The sequence below is a fragment of the Leptonotus elevatus genome, chromosome 2 (genome assembly GCF_054856555.1).
Source record: "Leptonotus elevatus isolate MCC_2025b chromosome 2, RoL_Lele_1.0, whole genome shotgun sequence".
Classification (NCBI taxonomy): Eukaryota; Metazoa; Chordata; class Actinopteri; order Syngnathiformes; family Syngnathidae; genus Leptonotus; species Leptonotus elevatus.
Genome location: NC_141240.1, coordinates 19,871,482 through 19,893,143, shown reverse-complemented (window position 1 = coordinate 19,893,143; position 21,662 = coordinate 19,871,482). Strand labels below are relative to the sequence as shown.

General features: G+C 42.2%; 2 protein-coding genes across 4 annotated transcripts; one reads left to right on the top strand and one right to left on the bottom strand.

Moving 5' to 3' along the window:
• The first annotated feature begins 3,070 nt into the window (after positions 1–3,070).
• Positions 3,071–8,657, top strand: LOC147178737 (cyclic nucleotide-gated channel alpha-3-like). Of its 3 annotated transcripts, XM_086069600.1 has the most exons (9): positions 3,071–3,219; positions 3,337–3,405; positions 4,647–4,681; positions 4,810–4,899; positions 5,182–5,238; positions 5,682–5,768; positions 6,855–6,956; positions 7,039–7,145; positions 7,224–8,657. In XM_086069600.1, the coding sequence occupies exons 4-9, from the start codon at positions 4,820–4,822 to the stop codon at positions 8,579–8,581; spliced, it is 1,791 nt and encodes a 596-aa protein (XP_085925726.1). In that variant the 5' UTR covers positions 3,071–3,219; positions 3,337–3,405; positions 4,647–4,681; positions 4,810–4,819; the 3' UTR covers positions 8,582–8,657. The 3 variants fall into 3 exon arrangements, with proteins under 3 accessions (XP_085925726.1, XP_085925727.1, XP_085925728.1); XM_086069601.1 differs by lacking the exon at positions 3,337–3,405 and having other exon boundaries at positions 3,143–3,219; XM_086069602.1 differs by lacking the exons at positions 3,071–3,219; positions 3,337–3,405; positions 4,647–4,681; ... (1 more) ...; positions 5,182–5,238; positions 5,682–5,768 and adding an exon at positions 6,103–6,640.
• A 929-nt stretch (positions 8,658–9,586) lies between these two features.
• LOC147178736 (ubiquitin-protein ligase E3A-like) lies at positions 9,587–20,620 on the bottom strand. The gene is made up of 11 exons (XM_086069194.1): positions 20,293–20,620; positions 19,711–19,755; positions 18,122–18,411; positions 15,808–17,057; positions 15,591–15,735; positions 14,312–14,517; positions 14,069–14,233; positions 13,841–13,996; positions 13,301–13,374; positions 12,944–13,087; positions 9,587–10,504 (listed from the first exon to the last, which is right to left on the bottom strand). Exons 1-11 carry the CDS (start codon positions 20,367–20,369, stop codon positions 10,384–10,386), a joined length of 2,673 nt encoding a protein of 890 aa, XP_085925320.1. The 5' UTR covers positions 20,370–20,620; the 3' UTR covers positions 9,587–10,383.
• Positions 20,621–21,662: the final 1,042 nt, after the last annotated feature.

Below are 21,662 nucleotides of genomic sequence, written 5' to 3'. Positions count from 1 at the left end.
AAATGTCATCATCATTGCTCTTTATTTATTTTTATTTTTTTATTATTATTATTATTATTTTTTTTTTGTTGTGTGTGTGTGGGTGAGTATGTGTATGTGCGTGTGTGCGTGCGTGCGTGCGTGTATTTGTTAGCTCACCAAAAACCTATTAGAAAAAATCTCATACCGTTCACCTAAACCGAACACCGCCGTCAGGAGACCCGAGGGGACCAAAGAAAACCAAGGAAGGTGAAATCCAGCACCGACCAGACACCACCCACCGGGCCACCCATCAGAACTCCTCCCCAACCCAAGAAACATCCAGACCCCAACAAATCCAAAAAACATAAAATCAGGGAGGCCTCAAGAGACCGAAGGAGAGACCGAGAAAAGGAAGGAAGGACAGACGAAGCCTAGTGAGATCCACAGACACCAGCCTCCACCGATTCAATGACCTGAGGAGGAAACAGATTGTGTCTGAGTTTCGGTAGATGCTGGTGTGGTGGATCTGGCATGCATGAAAATCTCCACCAAAGAGGGGAGCCGTCGACCCCCGCCGGAACAGAGCAAGCGCAACACCTCAGGGTCCCCCAGGCTGGCGGCAGCGCCAAAGGACGACCCCGGGCCCCGCCAGGGCCACCGGCCGGAGAGCAAACCCAGGAGCAGGAGCGCCCCCCGCCCCAACACGGCCCGCGCCCCCGGCCCAACGCAGCAGGACGGGGCACTGCAGGCCCACCAGGCACCCCACCGGCCCCCAACCCCCGCACCCCCCACGACCCCCCGCCCCCCTTCCACCCCCGCCACCCACCCCAACCCAGCCCCAGACGCTCCCAGGTCCCCAATCCCCCAGACACCCCCCACCCCCAGCACCCCCGCACCCCCCCCAACAAGGCCGCCCCCCCCGACCCCACCCCGACCAACCGGCAGCCCCCCAACCCCCGACCCCCAGCCCCCGGGGACCACCCGCACCCAGGCACCGGCGCCGAAGAGGGGCCGGACAGCGGAGCGGAGAGGGCAGCCGCGCCCACCCCACCCCCCGCCGTGTGGAGGGACGGAACACCGGGGGCAGAAGGAGGAGATGGGGGCACCGGAGGGCGGCCGACACCCCCGAACCCCAGGCCCAGCGGGGGAAGGCCCCGGTCGTCACCCCAGCGTTTTTTGTGAAAGTTAACCCCTGTTACTGGCGAACTCTACCCCTAAACCGTGAATGTGACCCCACCCAGTGTATATACAAGTGTGTGTGTGTGTGTGGGGTGCATTAAAATTAGGAGCAGGTGAACCGGAGCCGAGGGAAATTATATTCCCACGCTCCGATCCACCCGCCTCCCAAGCATGTTACTGAGTGTATGGGGTGCATTAAAATAAATAGATAGGGTGGGGGGGGGGGGGGGGGACACGGACAGGGGACCGCAGCACTGCTCTATACTGCGGCCCCCAACCGATGGCACCCCCCACAAGCCCCCCCCCAAGTTGTGTTATGTGCCCTTCTCCAACACATCTGATATATGATCAGCTCATCAGCAAACTCTGCGTAAGCCTGATAACGATCCTGTTGATTGGAATCAGCTTGTGTTGGAAGAGGGGAACCTCCAAAACCTCGAGGACCGAGTTTGCCCATCCCTGACTTAGGGTAAGCAAGCCATACATATAGTCAGACAATTTAGTACAATGACAAAAGTAAACTCTTTATACACACATAAGCCACTTTTGCACTTGAGAATTCAAGAAATTGACGGATATTTATAAAAGCGCACATTTAAAATAAAGCCTTGAAATCTTCAAAATGGGCAAACATGTTATCTCTTTTTTTTCTCCACTCCATAAGTGTGCTGCCGAGACTAATGATGCTGCTGCCACGAAATACTGCTAACATCGATGTTGAATGCACAAGAGGCTGGTGATGATCATCAGCGTCACAAAGTGGGCCGACATGTTCCAACCCATCCTCCTCCTGTGGGAACAACAGGTGACACCAGAGAATATAAATGTGATGTGAAGTGCGATGCATCCCTTTTGCCTCCTTTTGTGCTAAATAATGACTCGTTGTGGGCACGTACATTCGGTCGAACATAGCAAATCACCAGAGGTGACAGAAGTACCGATACTTACACAGTACTTAAGTGGAAGTGTAGGTACAAGGTAAATGTTTTTTTTTTTATAATAATGCAAATTAAAAAGCACTGATGTTTTAAAATAAATAAATAAATAATAATAATAATAAAAAAGACCCTGACATTTCATTGTACACTGCAATTTAAAAAAATATTCAAATTCTAATGTACAAAAGTAAAAAAGCTATTTTTCTGTTTCTGTCAGCATGGACATAAAAAAAGTCTACACACCCCTGTTTAAATGCCCGTTTTTTTTTTTTTTTTTTATTAAAAAAAAAAGATACCATGGCATGGGCGTTTCTACCTCATTTGGGGGGGGGGGTTGAACACCCCTAAATTGAATCCCAGCCCCCCTACTATTTAAGCGATTATTTGTTTATTTTTTATGCACTTTGTCCTTTTTAACCCGTCCATCACCAAACTAAAAGTGTATTAACATACAATACTTTGTTGAAAAATAATATTTAACATTTGCAATGCCCCTGATCTCACCTAAAAAAATAATTCCATCCATCTATCTATCTATCTATCTATCTATGAATGATACATACAGGTATCTCACGTTTGTTCTCTGACCTCAGAGGTTTATGGAAGCTGAAGGGGAGGGTTTAAGGAGCCACGCTCAGATTAACTCAAGCTGCCGAAGGATTGTCCTACAGCTGAGTCATTTCAGCCTACACACACAGTAAGAGGCTTTGTCCAGACTGGAAGGGATATAAATAAATAGGCGGCTTTGACAAAAGTCACTACTGTTGATTTCATTGTTGTGTATTGATGTTGATTCTTACCAAAACTATGAAAGCTGTATGATGATAGGCCCTAAATAAGAATTTGTGAACAATAGTGAGTTTGTTCAAATAGGACACAATAGATGAGTCTAATAAATGCAAAACTCAGTTTATCATTAAAAACACCAACAAAAGCATCTTATTTTCATCCTTTGTGGTAAAAAAAAAAAGTGGGTTGACCTATTCCAGAATATTCAGGCTTCTGTTGGTGATCCTTTTTCTCTTTGAGTCTCCTCCCTCTCCCACCTGCCTCCTCCCCACAACCTTGGCTTGGAAGGGACCAGAGAACGTGAACATAGCGAGTCTAATCAACAGCAGGACAAGATCTCTACAATTTGCAAGTGGGTTTTTTTTCTTCAATGTTTTGTTTGCTTTTGCTTTCTTCACACACACACACACACACACACACATATATAGATAACAACATCCTCATATTTGGTGTGACTGCTTCCATTCAGAATTGAGAGCAAACATGGAAATGACTGCAGCGTGCACGATGAGCCTTCATAATCATCGCTAAAATAAAGGTAAATGCATGCATGTTTTTGTATGGTCACTTTGATCAAAAATAACTTTGAAGTGATATACAAGTCTACAAATTCTAATTTTAGATCCATAATCTGGGCAAGGAGGATTTGAGTGAAGCTCCCAAGACTCAATCTAAACATTCTTTCTTTTGCAAAGATAGTTCGCTTACTGTATCTAAAGCAACTTGCAAAAAACAAAACAAAAAAACATTCACTTCCCTTATCTCAAAGCTGCTTTTTTGTAGCGATAGAATTACAGTTTTTCTCCATTAGTTTGTCTCATTTCTTGAAACAGAAATGGCATTCTCAAAATAACACGGACAAATCCCATCCCTTGCGATCGTTCATTAGATTGCAAATGCATTCATGTCGAAAGTAGCCTACAGTTACCGCAATGAGCCCGCATTTCGCATTATTTTCCAAATCTTGCTGATCGAAACTGACGAGTCGATTCTCAGCCTAATGGTCGTTCTCTCCATAACGTCAGCATGACATCATTGTGTCAATCATCATGTGCCAAATATCAGCTCGTTGAAGAGTCATCGGTGAATCGACTTTGACTCAATTTTTACTACAATAAACATAAATGGGCTTTAAAAAATCTTTAGTCGACCCCTATGTTGTATACATTTATTAATTGTGTCACAAATGTGACCAGTTATCTACAGTATCGAAAGGAAGTTCATGTATCTGTTGGTGTCGTCGAACCACGGAATAGGCCTTTCTTAGTCATACTGTCTTCATGACCTGTTTTTCTTGCAACTCACATATGCACGCGTGGCCTCCTTTCTTGTAAGTTGTCACTGTGTGCGTTGCTCTGAAGGAGTCAAATGAATCTTCCAACATTGCAGTCTTATGACAAGGTTCGAGTTATGATGGGATAGAGAATTTTGGGGCCTTTTTCTTTTTTCCCTTCCAAAAATGAGTCCAGGTGATTAGGGCAATTCTTAATATAATGCATAAGCACATCTATATATCAAAACCGTTATTAGAAAAGACAACAAGATATTCATAAATAGATAAATAGAAATAAAAAAATACATTCAGCCTATCAGAGAAACGTTTTAACTGATTATGTAGACCATTCTAAATAGTTCTTTGGACCAATCCCCCAAATGCTTATATCTCAACACACGACTGTAGAAAAGGCACAACACAGAGAAACACAATACAATAAATAAATCACATGAAAGAAAGTCAATGTGACTTGATTGATTTATTTATTTTCCCCTTCTGTCCAGACTGATGGACACCTACAATCAAAACCACTACAAAGGTAAGTATCACTAAGGCAAAGATCATAAGGAAAGCAATAGCAACAAGTGCAGTAGTAGCGACACACTATGCAAAAAAACCCAGACCTTTATCATCATCATGTGCAATTAATTTGTTGTCTCTTGCAAGGCTGGCTCAAATGATGCACTCCGGAAGAAGCAGAAGCAGCCCCGTGGAGTTCAGTATGAGCTACTGTAAAGCAAAAAACATGAAGAAGAGGTGAGCTGTGTAACCATGGAACCAGAACAATCATTCATTGCGAAGTTTTGGCATCTAAAATAAAATTTGGCTTTGAAGAACATTTTGGACAGAAACAAGCAAACTATGTAAGGTCTTTCAAAGCGAGTTATATTTCAGTACTGGTACTATATTCGATATGTTTCCAAAATGGTGTCAAGAGTCAAGACCTATTTTAATGATTATATCATGGAAACATCACACAACCAAATAGTGACAATACATACAGTAATAAATGACTATGATTATGTGTTGTCCGTATAGTCATTTGCAGTGGGCTTTGGCTGAACAGAACATGAACAACTGCAACAACAATGACGGGTAAGATGACACTATTACACAACCACGTCCATCCATCCATACTGGGAGTGTAACTGTGCTGTTACAGTGCCCTCCTGAGGACACCTGAGCTATTGCATAAACACTTAGACGCCCAAATTTTTTATTATTATTTCTATTAGTTTCAAAAAAAATGTAATCGCTTGATGCCCCTAATTAAAAAAAAGAAGAAGAGTTTATTAAAAATTAGGGGCGGCAGACGATTAGAATTCTTAATTGTAATTAATCGCATGACTTCAATAGTTAACTCACGATTAATCAAGAATTGTATATCTGTTCTAAATGTACAATAAACATTTTTTTCTAGGTTTTCATACTCTTGTTACAAAAGTGGGAAAAATGTGAAACGAATAGAAATAGTTCAATTGAATTTTTGATGTCTATAGCCGTTAATGGCAGTGATTAATGAGCATCTTGTTATTCAGCAAAAAAGATGAGAAGAAAGAAGAGAAGGCAGAACCTAAGAAAGACGACAAGAAAGACGACAAGAAAGACGACAAAAAGGAAGAACCGTAAGTTTCACATTAATTTCTTATATAAAATAGAATGATACTGGTTTTGAATTACATTAGTTAAAAATAAAATACATTTGGCTCAGTAAAACGATGTTTAATCAGGAGCTACATTTACTTAATATTTTTAGCATCGTATTCAAACGAAAAGACAACTGTTCCATGAACTGAATGAGATTATACTCACTTGCCAAGATCTATTTTTATTTAAACTAACACAGCTTTTGTGTGTGTGTGTGTGTGTGTGTGTGTGTGTGTGTGTGTGTGTGTGTGTGTGTGTGTGTGTGTGTGTGTGTTGTTGTTGTTGTAATCAAATATCTTGAATAAAATCAAATGTAAGATCAACATTTTCAAAAGTTCTGATGAAAGATCCAATGCGTAGTCCTTAGCGCCATCCGGTGGTCAGAAAATAGCATTAGAAGCACACAGGAGCACACACACTATGGTGGCTCAGAGAGACCACATTTCGCAAGCCTCCCACCAATTCTTATTTTGCGTGAGCAAACGAGCATCTCGGCGAGCTGCGGACACTTGGCAGCCGTTGTGAAGCCCGGTGAGCGCCGCCAAAATACAGAGTGAGCCCGGAATTAGCCCGAGCATGTAACAAGAGCGGCTAGCGGGAGTGAGTCGGAGCCATAGGCTGGAGTGGCTAACAAGTGCGTCTAGCAGCAGGAGCTAGTAAAAATAAATACAACTAGTAAAAGCTTGTGGGAGCAAAGCAGAAAGTGAAAAGCGACGGGCCTGAATCACGGGAGTTAGGCATTGGGTCCGACACTCGATGCAAGCACTACCCGAGCTAACTACATTCGCGAAGTTGTCCTTTGGGCATCCATAGCAGGAAGATGGCGGCGAAACATTGCAGATCTTGTAAGGTGAGACTACAGCCATGTCATATAATTAGTAGACCTACGATTATATACAAAAAAAAAAAAAAAAACATTTATGCGACACAACATTTTTTTGCACATTACTGAACATAAACAGTTGGTTTTTAAAATGTATGAATTATTAGTTCACCACAAGGTGGCGCTAGGGATCACTGAAGGTCCCTTGAAATAATTGACTGTGATTAACTGTCTTGTTCAGAAAAGAGGTGTGGATCATGGACCCTGCCACAGACACATACTACTACTGGTTAGCAACCATATCCATCCCTGTCTTCTACAATATGATGCTGCTGATTGCCAGGTGTGCACATTTGTGTTTTCAGTGTTGAATTTGGTCATTTCAGAACATTTTAAAGGTATTTTTGAATGTTGGTGCATTACAGGGCTTGCTTCAACGAGCTGCAGAACAACAACTCAACATTGTGGCTCGTGTTGGACTACACCTCGGATGCCCTCTACCTCGCGGACACTTTTGTGAGAACCAGAACGGGTTGGTGACCTTTGCTGATCGTCTGCAGTTTACCCAAAAAACTTCATTTGACAATAATCACGTTGATGTTGGTCATAGGATTCCTGGAGCAAGGACTGCTCGTACGAGATGAAAAGACTCTGAAAAAAAAGTACACGAAGACGCGGCAGTTTCGACTGGACCTCATATCCATCATCCCCACTGATATTGTCTTCCTCATAATTGGAATGAACTATCCCGAGTGGAGGTTCAATCGCCTCTTTAGGTCGGCTCGACTTTTTGAATTCTTCGACCGAACGGAGACTCGCACCAATTTCCCAAACATCTTCCGGATCGGTAATCTTGTACTTTACATCATCATCATCATCCACTGGAATGCTTGCATCTATTTTGCGATCTCTAAGGTTCTGGGCTTTGGCTCGGACACGTGGGTTTATCCAGCAACAAGGAATGCAGAATTTCAATGGCTCACCAGGCAGTACATATACTGCTTCTATTGGTCCACAATGACCCTGACCACTATCGGGGAGACGCCACCACCAGTCCGTGATATCGAGTACTTCTTTGTCGTGGCCGACTTCCTCACTGGAGTTTTAATCTTTGCTACAATCGTAGGCAACGTTGGTGCCATGATATCCAACATGAGCGCCGCCCGAGTGGAGTTCCAGGCCAAGATAGACTCCATCAAGCAGTACATGCAGTTCCGAAAGGTTTCTAAAGACCTCGAGGCCCGAGTGGTCAAGTGGTTCGATTACTTGTGGACGGAGGAGAAAACGTGTGACGAAAAGCAGGTGCTCAAGAACCTTCCGGATAAGCTCAAAGCCGAGATCGCCATCAACGTTCATCTGGAAACCTTGAGTAAAGTGCGAATTTTTCAAGATTGTGAGGCGGGTTTGCTTGTGGAGTTGGTCCTCAAACTGCAACCCCAAGTCTTTAGTCCTGGCGACTACATCTGTAAGAAGGGTGACATCGGGAGGGAAATGTACATCATCAAGGAAGGGAAGTTAGCGGTGGTGGCAGATGATGGGGTCACACAGTTCGTGGTTCTCAGCGATGGCGCCTACTTTGGAGAAATCAGCATTTTGGGCATCAAGGGGAGTAAGGCGGGGAATCGAAGAACGGCCAACATCCGAAGCGTGGGTTACTCCGACCTGTTTGCGTTATCCAAGGGTGACCTGATGGAGGCGCTCACGGAGTATCCTGATGCGAAGAATGCACTGGAAGATAAGGGGCGGGCCATCTTGATGAAAGACAACCTCATTGACGAGTCGCTTGTCACAGCTGCAGACGCCAAAGACTTCGAAACAAAAGTGAACGCGGTGGAGAAGAGCATGGAAATCATGGCGGTCAAGCTGAGGAAGCTAACGGAACATCATGAATCATCCCAGCGCAAGCTCAAACAACGACTCAGTAATTTGACAAACCAGGTCCGAACCATCAAAGAAGATGATGAATAGCGTGGCTACTTTCGCTTAGCAACTTCTCTCCACAGACAAATGGCTCATGTTCACAATAAAGGATATACAATCTTAATATGCAACTTTATGACGCTTGTTCTTTAAAGGGGAATTCTACCCCAGAATTTTCTTTGCAATAATTGTTCTCGTAACACAATATTCTGGTTACTATTGCATTAAGCACCAAAATGTTTTCAATCCATCTCAGGGGACGGCCATTTTGCCACTTGTTGTCGACTGACAATGACATCAATGAGTCGCTCAGGGCTCAGTTAACAACCAATCATGGCTCAGCTTCAGTAAAAAGGTGGTGCTTAACTCATACTCCACAAACGCAATATTCATCGGAATGGTTTTCCGACTCGTGGGGCCACATATAACATACTATTGTTAAGAAAATATGACACCAAGCGAATTATGTACAGTACTGACAAAATATTGTATACAGTTCCAACTTGCCAAAAAATTGGAACCTTTTGGGATTATTTGAATTTCTACATACTGTATATACAAAATAATCTAGTCTGGGTTTCACAGACTATCGATTGCAGACTATATATACACACACACACACACACACTGACAAGACAAAAATATTGGGGCACACCTTTTAATTCATCTATCAATCAGGCAATGGTTGGGTTAAACTCCTTTGTTCCAGCTGAATCCAACTTCCTTACGTTGATACATTTTCGATGCTTTCCAAGAACAATTTGAGTAAGGCCCCAGGCTGGATGGATGGATTTGGTCTAAGTACTGACTGCCCTACAAAGACGAACTAAAATGATGGCAAATCAGGCCCTCAATGGCACAGAGTGGAAGCTGTCATAACAGCAATGGACTTCATTCTCACTCCCAGTGGGTGAAACGGGCAGATTTGGTGAAACATCCGTCCGCAAAATGTATTTCCGGCAGAGATGGACAACAGGAAGTGCCTTATGGATTTCAGCAACTGTATTATGTACACCGGTCCAAATGTCAATTCCAAGCGTGCTGATATATAAATACTGTTTTTTAAAATTTTATTATTTCATTAGTATTGTCAACACAGGAAGACGTGGTAACTAAAAAATGCTTCAGACAATCATGGTGGCCCGCGGGCCCAAAAAGAAAAAGAAAAAAAAAAGAAGCACATTCTGGGAAAAAAAAAGTCTAAGTGCACTTACACAGCTCTGACATGACCTCAGTCGGATCGGCGTCCCATCCCCACAAAAGAATAACAATGGGGGGTGGGGACCCCTTGAGAGTGCAATGCTGAGTTTTTTTTTGTTTGTTTTTTAAGAAGAGCAAGAATAAGAATGGGATAAACCTTTATTAGTCCCACAATAGGGAAAGTCACAATCCAGGAAAGGCGACTGTATTTTTTTTTTTCTTACTTTCTACAATGTTCTACTGGACAACTTTTTGTTCAATAATCCTAGATGATACTAAATTGTTTGTCCCATCCTCAGAGGTTAATAACCTTTGCTTCACTGTTGGATGGGGGGGGGGTTAAACCTCAAATAAATAAAAAATCATCCTCTCTGTACATAAAAAGGTAAGGGGGAGGCAGCAGCACACCCATGCCAAGTGGATGTGGGTACTTTGATCAGGAGATCTCTGTGCTTACACTGAAAGATGACATTAATTGATAATGCAAGCACAGTAGAAGGATTTATTTCCTCCTGCTGCCGCTAACATTGTGTCGGATAAAAAAAATAAAAATAGTGGGCAGAGCTAGACGGGTTGGAAAAGAAGTCTATTCGCAGTGCGTTTGGAGAAGGTGGTGTAAGAGTGGTATTGTGCCGTGTGGGGTGGGGGGCTCAGAGCATGCCAAACCCTTTGGCATAGGTGATGGCTTTCAGCAGTCGCTCCCTCAGCTTCTCCCTGCTGCTGTACTCGGGCAGCAGTAGCACATTAAAGCAAGTGTGAGATGTTGGTAGCCTGTTGAGGGGAAACGTATGACATAGTCAGGATTATGCAAGATAGTTTATGGCAAGTTTATCTGGCTTTAGGTCCATGAACTAGTATGCTTTGTCCCCTTTAATAAGACAAGTTAGTGAGTGCACTAGTAGAACAACTGTTTTACTAGTAAAGTTTTTCCACAACTGTATCGGATGGTCAACTTTCATGGGAAGTTAAGAACGGGGTGTCGTAGATAAGCATGAATTTAAACATTTTGTTTTGTCAGGAGGAGACAACCACGCAAAATAAGACAAATATCAAGCGTGAGATATCAACAGATTCATTTACAAGTACGGACGGTGGTGCTTTGAGATACTAATTTAATTCATTCCGCAGCCACGTGCATAACTGAGAACTGAGAAATGCCACTGTTCCAGCCCCCCTGCAAAAACGTAACCACAATTTTTCTAATGGGTTTCATTAATGAGAAAAAAAAACTATAATATTATTTTTAATAATAAAATAACAAACAGCAATGACAAATGATAAATAAATACAAAGTAAATAATTAAACAGTTTTGCCACTTTTTTGCTTCACTTCATTGGACATTGTGCTGCTCCATCTGGTATGTGCACCTTATACATATGGATAGACGTGAGACCGTCACGGCTCCTCAGTAAGCTGCAGTAATACGTTTTTGGTAGAGGGTATAAGAAAATGTGTCTACGTGAGGCACACCACTGTTTGCATTCAAATGCACATTGATTAAAGGGGTATAACAACTGCAACACCAAGGCTATTACTTAGCCCCTCTCTGGCATTTTGAATTGTTTGCATCTCTGAGTTGTTTATTTTGGCAGTAAAACTTCAACCGGGATTTGCAATAAACAGCTCCAAACCTCTTTATTAAAGAATTGTGAGTCAAGTTCACTGCCATCATACAGCGCACATCTTACATTTTTGCATCCAAGTCAAAGCAAAATAAAACATAAAAATCTATATAGATTTTTTTCAAAGTCAGTACAATGGCACCTATCTTGAAACACCACCCAAGTCAAGTCACTTGTATGTCAAGTCTGTGCTCATATGTACGTAGAACTCTCGAGTTTTTAATATTTTGTTGAACAAGGTAAGCAATTATTTTAAACTCAAAAACATGAATATGAAGTAAAAAAATTCCTAATGTTTAACTGCACTTTCACAAAATGTGGTTGTTTTAGTCACAATTGTGCAGTTGTGTAGTAAGCTCCCTATTAATTAAGAGCCAGCATTTTGTACATCTCTGGTTCATTCTCCTTAACTTTGTAAATTCTTCCAAGTTTGCAACCATAGCACTGTGCCACAACGTATCAAGTCAACTTTTTTTTTTTTGGTCTAGCACCTTGTAAAGAAGCAACTCAAAATGCTTTACACATTAAAAAAAAAAAAGGTGTAGAAACACTTGGGCACTAAATGTTCTCTAGATTTTTTTTTTAAGAATGTATTTTCGTGATTAACAAGGACGACACTATGATATATATATATATGTATTTGTTTAATTTTCTTGACACGTGCAACTGTTTTTTTGGTCTATTTTATGAGTTTTTTCATTTCTTTTTCTGTTTGTTTCAAAGACTTTGTTACCTGTCTATGCTGTTGGATGAATACATTTAAATGGAAATATGTATGACTATTTGGGGGGGGGTATTTGTGAGTTCACAAACTCCGGAGAATGTTTGGACCAATCACAGACACCGTGGGAAACAAACTAATCTAAAATTGACGAACGGACGCTGCAATTAATTCTGTTCTTGCAGAATTACTCACCGTTTCCTTGTTGAATGTTGAACAGCGGCGCTTTATACATGTTTTATCTGGTGAATATGTTCATGGGTTGCTTTTTCTTCTAAGACGAGACCGAAGACGAGTTTTCATCTGTTACCGTGATTGGTCAAAACAAATGTGAACAAGATGCCGCATCGTCCAATCACCTTGAAGTTTTGTACAGAATGTCCCGCCTTTCCCCAACAAATCACCGTGGAGCAGTCCCAGATTGATATTGGACAATGCTGGACGTTACTAGTAAGAAAGATATTCTACTAGTGCACCGTAGTGGTTCTTCTACTGAATTGTATTACAAGTAGGTTTGTAAAGTGGTGACATTTTCAATAATTTCCCATAGACATTTTAAGATAGGGAATTTTGGAAATAGGCCAAATTGCCTTCCCTGCTAATTTCATGGTTTTATATCCAAGCACAATAAAAGAAACATTTTGTTTTGTCACAGCTGTCCTTGCCCATATGCAAGGGCATTACAGTAATATAATCTTCTAGCCGTCAATGTTTTCACTCCACTCGAGCAGCTTTCAACACAAAGTAAAAAAGTTTCCAACTTTGAAAATTTGTAACCCTATTACTAGGGAGGACAAATAGTGCACTAGTACATGGTCATTAAATGCTCAAATGACTTTCCATAGTAGCGGGAATGTGGTGCTCACCGATCTGTGTCTTGCCCGTTCTTGGCGATAATCATCTTCAGTTTGCCGAGCCCGCCCACGGGTGCTCTGTCAGTGCCTGTGGTGAACTGAAGGAAGAGGCGCTTCTGTTCTTCACCAAAAGAGTGCAATGTCTCCCAAAACTCCCTACACCCCCAAAAAAAAGGGGGATTACTGCACTGGCAATCTCAACACAACAACAGTAATCACAAAGCAAGAACCTGCAAGCTGATGTTTTTTTATGTCAGCGAATTTTTGCAAATGTAACAAACCCCACAATGAGGAAACATTTGCAAAATCCGTTGACATAAAAAACCATCAGCTTGCATGGAACCTGCTTTACATGTTGATTTAGCTTACTTGATGATTCTACAATCTCGGTTGTAGCCTCCATCGTATTCCGTTGTGTCTTCTAATGCCATGAAGTCTAAATTCTGAACAAACAACAAAACAGGAACTTAAGCCAACTGAGCAATTGGGCGGACTGACCGGCCACCTCATTAGGTACACCTGCACAGCTATTTATGTTATGTTCATAGTGAGGCAGGCCAAACTCATATTGCTTTCCATAGCATAGTTTGCTCTAAAGTAGAACATAGCAGATACGAGCCAGGCTCTAAAATATTAAGAACGTCTCCATCTTGGTGGTCAGACATTTCGCTGCTCTACAGAGCGTTATAATCCAGCAACAGCAGACTCAACCATCTTCTGTAAATTGGCCGATTGGAAGGCAAGACCACAAAAACGTGCATAGAATAAGCCAAAGTACAAACATACATACGTCTTTGCCAAGTCAGTATTTGATCAAGCTTTTTAATCCGACCTCTGATGGTGTATGACAGGTGTACCTAATCAAGTGGCCGTTGCTCTTAATTTTGTACGATATACGTGATCGCTCACCCTGCTCCCACATATAAGCAGCTCAATTTCTTCCGGTCTGAAGAGGTACTTGAGTGGCGACTCGTTGGTCACCATGTGGAAACCTCTCCTGAACGCTTTGAACTGCTTCTCCACACTTTTGTTCAACATGTATTCTGCATACTGTGCCACAAACTCCTGCACACATCGAACAATGAAAATAATTGTGTCTAACGGTTCCAGCGTTACAAGACGGCGGGCGTGGCTCACCTTTCGGTTTTCATTTGTCACTGGAATTTTATCCCCGTTTTCCCTTAAATCATACATGAGTGGGTTCCCGAAGAGGTCTGTCTGAGAAATCTGGAACGTGATCATCATGTCCTCCTCCACGCTGCCCGTATACTCCAGAAGTTCCTTAAGGCTCTGGTGCAGAATCTGTCCAGCACAAGTTGGAAAAAAGCCTGATTGTAAATGGAAACAGTCAACTTGAATTACAGACAACTGGACACTTACAGGATTGGCATCGGCAAGGTCTCGGAAGGTTCCTTTCTTGCCCATCAGCTTCCTGTAGACCACCATTGGAAAGTGAACATCCAGGATGCAGTTATTGTAGATGGCGAGGCCGAGAACGATGCCGATCAGCGTGTACTGGCCCTCGTTCTCAAATGACGAAGAGTTGAACCAAAAGAGTTTGGTGAGTTCATCATATGTGAACATGCCTGCCAGAGGAAAACAACACTTGTTGCATTAATACCCAAGCCTTGTTTCCACTGAGCAGCGCAGTTCAAAAGTCAAACCATGATTAAATATATCAACTCAAAGCAAAATATGCTTGTTCCTTGACTTCCAAGATAATTCTTCTTAATGGACAGTTTTTGTGTAAGAGCGTTACATTTCATTTGCTTCAAGCATTTTGTCCTTAAAAATCACAAGGCAATTTCTGAGATTTTACTACAGCTCACGAGTACGTTTTTCTTCAAATAGTGCCATTGCATTTGCTATTGCGTTTTTTTAAGGGTAGAAACGTGCCATTACTGACATTTTCACATTCAGCTATATTTTTTCCTAACAGTCTTATCAACCATTTTGAAGTAACCTGTGCAACAAGGCATTTCAGTTAAGTTGTGTCTCAGCCAGATCACAAGAAGGCACTATGTCAAAGCATTACATAAAGTAGTAAAGAGATGAAGAACGTCAAGTTTGGTGGATATATAAGTATGAATCTATCTGCCATGTCAGCTATAAAATAATGTAAGTAAACATAAATATAAGGCTGTGTCTTGACAATACCACAAATTATAAAATAAAATTGTGCCAAGACATTTAATTCTCTTTACGTCACATGCTTCTCTGCAGCTTCTTTGTGACTAGCGCTCGGCTGGAGCTGAGCAGTGTGGAGAGAAGTTGGCAATAGGGCTTGAGAAACTTGATGTTTGCTGGACGGCCTGTTGCAGCAACTCAGGAGTTCTTTCATTTTGCATATCATTATTTACAGTCGGCTAATAAAATGCGGTCGTCTTTTAAATTTTACCTTACAGTATCGGAGCATTTTTTAGTCAAAGTGCAAGAGCTCCAGTATAGTAAAAATTAAATTATTTCAAGACATTGAGGATTTTGCGGCCTGTTATATAATATATATTATAATTCTATACATGTATAAATTACTTTTTTGTTTAAACAGCCCAGTTTTTACAGTGTAACATCCCCACCTGCATAAACTCCCGTTCCAAATTTTACAGTGGCTCCCTACAATCAGTTTTACTGACGTTTCAGTAAGGCTGGGTTGTCTTACCAATATCTGGGTTGAAGATCTCCTCAACCACCAGCTGAAAGAACTCTTTGGAAACGCCTCCTTCATCGACACCTTGCTCTCCTTCAAACTCCACATAGAGCTGCTTCTTCAAGTCTGCAGGATTCTCCATTGCGATCATTTCCAGCTGTTCAGAAGTACATTTCTTCAGTTATCAATGGTCTTAATCCTTGAAAGCAGACGACCGAGCCACACGTACCCTGACCAGAGCATCATCAATGATGTGGTCCCGGCGGACCTTCAGCCTCAGGTACGGATTGAGCTGCTGGCCTTGCACTAAGCTGTACAGCACCGTAATGCGCCGCTCGCTGTACATGCGGATGCGGTTGTCGTAGTACAGGCCCAGATTCTTGGTGACAGCATTAAGGATGAAGGGGCACGTCATAAAAGAGAACTTGTTTTCAGTTTCAACCTTAAAGAAAGTGTAGTCCTTGTCCATCTCGAGCACCTCGTTCAGAGGCTCGTTGACAAATTCCTCGAAGGGGATGAGTGGCCGCCGACAGTCGTTGGTGCGGATGCCCAACTCTGTCTCCAGGGGGTCCACCCGAGGACCCTTCTTGTTCCGCCTCTCCTCGCCCAGCAGCTCCTGCAGGGTGAGCTCGCTCGACTCCGGGATGGGCTCCTCGTCCTCGTCCTCGTTGTGCTCCGTATCAAGGTCGCCGCCCAGCACATTTGCATAGTAGACGATCTTCAAGCACTTGGTGGCCGCCACCACGGAGTCGTCGTCGTTCACCAGGTTGCGGCTGTTGAACTCGTTGCTGATCACTTTGTAGGTAATGAGCTGCTGGAAGGTCTCCACCATTCGCCGAATGTGCTCGGTGCTGTAGTGCGCCCACAGTCGAGAGAGTTTGGCCTGAGCGGACAGCGGGAGTTTGCTCATGGCCTTGCAGAACTGCGGGAGGGCAATTTCTAAGTACTCTGGGCTATGGAGGTTGCTGTTCTCCATGACTATAACAAACAGGTTCAGGTAATTCGGGTCACGGGAATAAACATTATGGTATGTTAGGTCACACTCTACATTGGGCGAGAGGTAGACCAGTGCGTTCAAGAAGGCAGCCTCTATCTTCTCATTGGACAGCAGGCGATCGTACACCCGGCGCACCGCTTCAATGTCCACCGTCACCTCGTCGGGGGCCAGCTTTTGGACAGCGTTGTCTCCGGATGAGCCCTCTCCGAGCCGTGATGATGAAGAAGTCGAGAAGTCCTCTTCCATGGCTATGGTCGAGCAGGTCGCGGCCTCCTTTTCGTCCTCATCTTTGTCCTCGTCCTTTTCCTGAAGGGACTTAAGCTCCTCCTTGGTGTGTGGATTCGACCGTCTGAAGCTCTGCACCAGGACCTCGGCGCTAGAGAACACTCGGCCGATTACTCTGATAAGAGGGGAGTAATCCTCGTTCTCACCGCAGATATCCAAAATCTCGTACACTTTCTCCTCTGTCAGGTAATTTACATCTGTAGAGGCATCAGACAAGATTAAATCCAAAACTAGAATGTAAATTTGAAAAGACAACACACAATAGTCAAGTCCTCATTTTTATGCCAGATAGTGGTGAATTACTCCTGGTCACACTGCAGGCAAATGCCACCCAGATCGGATTTTTTTGCCCAAATGCGACCTGTATCTGACTTTTTTTACGTCAGTCTGAACGGCTCAATTTTGAGCCCCTTTCATATGTGGTCCTAGATCGGATACGTATCCGAATTTTTGCAATGCGACCGCATATGTCCAACCTCGACGTCAGCAAAAGTCCAATATGCACTCCGCGTAGGCGGGGGCATTCAGCTTGATTTATGCTTGACGCATACGCAAGGTCCGCACGTCTCGGGAGACGTACGTGAATGGGCAAATTTGTTTCGAGTAACAGCTTTGACTTTATATTTGACTTGAATTCAATCCCACTTGAAACATGAAGTATAAAGATGACATTTGTGGTGGTGATAGTAATTTAGCCACGCAGACGGCTCAGTTATTACACGCGGCAATGTTGTTTTTAAATAAAGAAAAATAGCAATGCATTGTTTAAAAACAGAAGGAATGTAAAGAAATAAACATGGCTTTATAAAGTGTCCATACAGTAGGCTTACATTCTGTAGTATATGCGTCTTGCGATACAAAAATATAAACCATGAAGAAGATAGAAAAGCCATGCCACTTGTCAAATTAAACAATGAGGTGGGTGAATGCAAATAATGAAAACTACCAATTACTGAAAAAAAAAGACAACAGTAGAATGGTTGCCTCAAGGCATGCTAAGTTCTCCTTTAAACCACACAAGGCTTAGAATAAGCAGTTTTGCATAGCAGTGTACAAGTCTAAATTAGCATTTTGCGCCTCATCAAAACACAAAGAATAGATAAACTGATATATTATATATAACTGAGTACTTTTATATTGTCTTTCTACATGTGTTGCAACTCTGTTGGCGTGCAATCCATTGTTTAAAGAAAAAAAAGAAAAAGGCAAAAATATTAATCGTCAGACGTTATTATGAACTTCTATTTGATTTTTAACTGACCTTTAAAATTGTCCCGTACAGAGTGGACATCCTTATGGTTCATCTTGGTATTGCTACACGACGAGTTCTCAAGGTAAACCGAAGCTGTACCTTTCTTTGAGGGGTGGGGGTCACAGAGTTTTGCATTGACCTTGTAGAGCTGGAGGGCTTTGACAGCTGCCGCGTTATTGTCCATGCGGCAGAAGCCGGAAGAAGAGGCACACCATGAGTTGGAGCACGAACCATTCCCACAGCCTTCCGTTAACTGGTGGTAATAGCGCTCTATTAGATGCTTGGCGGCTGCTCGCTTCCTGCGTGTACAGTAACAAAAGAGCAAGGAATAAATAGCGGCACAATGAATAGCGTATTATAAGAACATGAATCATGTCCAATGTCACATTATATGCCACTCACACAACACACACATGTTGCATGTACTCAGCGAGTTCGTTTTTTTCTTCTCCCCAGTCCATTTCCAAGCAAAATGGCTGGATTCTTCACAAAATGACATAAAGTAACAACAACAAAATCACCTGAATAACGCGAGTCGTATCATCAAAGTAAATTCATCCATGCTAGCTGCTAGGAAGTACAAAGTTTCTACTGTACGTGTGAAATTACATTCAGGATTTACTAAGGAAAATGTCAAATTCTAGTTTCTGATGTTAGCTACCCTTAGCATAGTCACGACACCGTTTATGTTTGTTGATTATACATCGGTGGCTCGTACCAATGTTATATTACGTATTCATAGTCATACGTGAAAGATAGTGTTTGAAAAATCACAAAATCTGAAAAATTATGAATAGGTATGATGAAAAATCTAATCTAGCACAAACTTTAATATTCAGAGTTGTGTGCTAAGCCCACACATATCTTGCTTGCTATATGCTAAAATAATCTAACACTTGTTCTAAGTAGATAATTAACTATTTTTTACTTATAACCTTTCATATTCATACGCTGAGGCCAAGTTTTCACTAAAGATGTGTACTGTTGTCAGGCAGCTAATGCTGCTTTGTCAGAAGGGAGGCAAAATGTAATTTAAGAGCATAGGAAAATGACATGTATGTAAGCCCAAATATATACAAACAATCCATCCATCAATTTTCTATAGCATTTTTCCGTACTCATGTCCCGTGTGAGCTGCATGGAGCCTCTCCCAGTTGAATTTGGGTGAGAAGCAGGGGACATCCGGGACCAGTTGTCCAGCATACAGACAAACAAACATTTACACTCACATTCACATCTTTGGACAATTTAGTATTTTAACCCGTGAGGCACGTTTTTTGGAATGGTGGAGGGAGCACCTGGAGAAGACCCACGCAAGTACGAAGATAACATGCATACTACACACAGGAATGCCGGAGACGAGCTTCAAACCTAAAATGTTAAAACTGCTAGGCAGATGTGCTAACCACTCACCCACTGTGCTCCCCATATACAAAAAAAACAACAACGTAATTATCATCCTACAACACAGACACAGTAGCATCTGGATTATTGGCAGTACTTTGACTCTGACACTCCCCTTGACATTTTGTTGACATCGGAATACAGATTCCCAACAATAAATGTATACAGGGCTTTAGTGTTTGGAAACCACTTACATTCGGCTTGCTTCTGGGTTTTCTATTTCAGGCTCGTCGTATTGTCTAATGGAACAAGCAAAAAATAAAAAATTAGCACGCTTAATGCATAAACAGTGTGGGTATGAGAGTGAGTGCACATTACACTTAAAATACTATACTATCACAGCGTTGCAGCTAATTAGCAAAAGGGAGTCCAAGTCAAGATGATGCAAAGCGCCAGGCAAACAACATTAACATTTGACAAATGTATATAGTTGTGAATAAACGTTCAGAATGACACTTCACAGTCTATTTAAAAAGACACGAAAGAGAAAAGTAGAATCAATTCGCACAATGGGTCACAGAATAGAGAACGAGAAATGATATTGTAGTGCCTAAACAAGCTAGTAGCAAGCTAACACATCCAAAGACTGTGCCGACTTAGAAAAATTGGCTTTTTATTATTATTCTTGTTCATTAGAACAATAATTTTATGTATTCACAATGGTATTATGTTGGACACTACCGAGCAAAAAAGAGCACAAAACGTCACACGAGCAGCTGAGAAAATAGTCAGCTAACGCTGCAGCATCCCCGACTCTTTCCTCGTCGCGTACCCACCTGTCAGCTCCTCCTTCTGGGCTAATGTCGGCCTGTGGTGGCGCACACTCACAGTCCTCCTTCTCGTCGGAATTCATACGAGACTTTAACCTCACTTGTTTGTAATTCGGTTGCGGTGAGCGAACGTGTTAAGTCATTCACAGGTGGATCGGTGCGACTGGCGGGGGATATTTAAAATTACAAACTTCATTCATAAGCTTAAATCTGAAGGCTCTTTCCGCTGCCTGAGGTTAGCAGCCATATTTGGCTCGGCTTCACTGTCAGACTTCGACCCAGAATGCACCGCGGCTCGACGACAAAATCTAGCGGAAATCAGTTGTGTTCCCAAGTCAACATGGAAGCAATCCCGCTCCGAATGCTGTATCGAAATAACCCCCCTTCCGGTTTAAAAAAAAAAAAGTATCGACATTGATTACTCCTATTGGTGAAGGATCTCCTCAGCGTGTGTAGGGTTGGGGAATCCAGGTCTACAAAGTAAAAACCCTTAAACAATCTCGTGCACCTGTGGCTAAAGCCAATCTGGTAGTTTATACTTTCTGGACCTGGATTCCCCAACCCGGTGCATTTGTTTTTAGAATGCCCTCTGTGATAAATTTTTGGAAAGATATTTATAATTTTATGTTTGAAATGGATGGCTGGATAGAGCCACATCTTCCCCTTTGTTTTGAATAGGTGTGGCTAAAACTATTGTTAGAGTAGACAATATTAAGTATTGTACTCTTTGCGTGTTCAATTAACTGAATGGTGAGATTCTGTTGAAGGAGTTCCTTTGCAAAGGTTTTTTATTAACAGAAGCTTCTGGTCCACATTGACAAATTCATCCAAGCGATGTCTCTGTTCAAATGTGGCTCCCTCTCTCCAGCTCACATCGTTATTTATTCACAAAAAGGGTTCAGATAAAGGTCAGCCCACAACACACCTGTTTACAACTAAATGAATACAAGAAAATCCCTCTCTCCTCCCTTCTGCAAGTTCAGCAAGTTCCCATAGCTATAAATCAGATTAGAGAGAAACAATCACACATCGGCCCGTCTCCTTCGGAAGAGACAGATACCAGACCCATACACTCCCTTATTTTCTCAGGAGTGTGAGACACAAAAAAATGCTATTCATTTAGCCATACTGAGTTAACTAAATTATAAACGGCTAAAATATAATTTAAAACTAAAAAACAATGTTAATAACTTAACACTATCCATCTGTAAATAAGAACTATGTTAGAATATCAATCTTATTGTACTATTGGCTAAATAGCATTTTTGTGTCCCTTAACTCGGTTTGGCACCCACGATTTGCATAGCCGCAGATATCCCCCCAAAATGTTATTATTCCCTCCCAGTTCAAACAGTTTTTTGTTTCACCCCTAATAT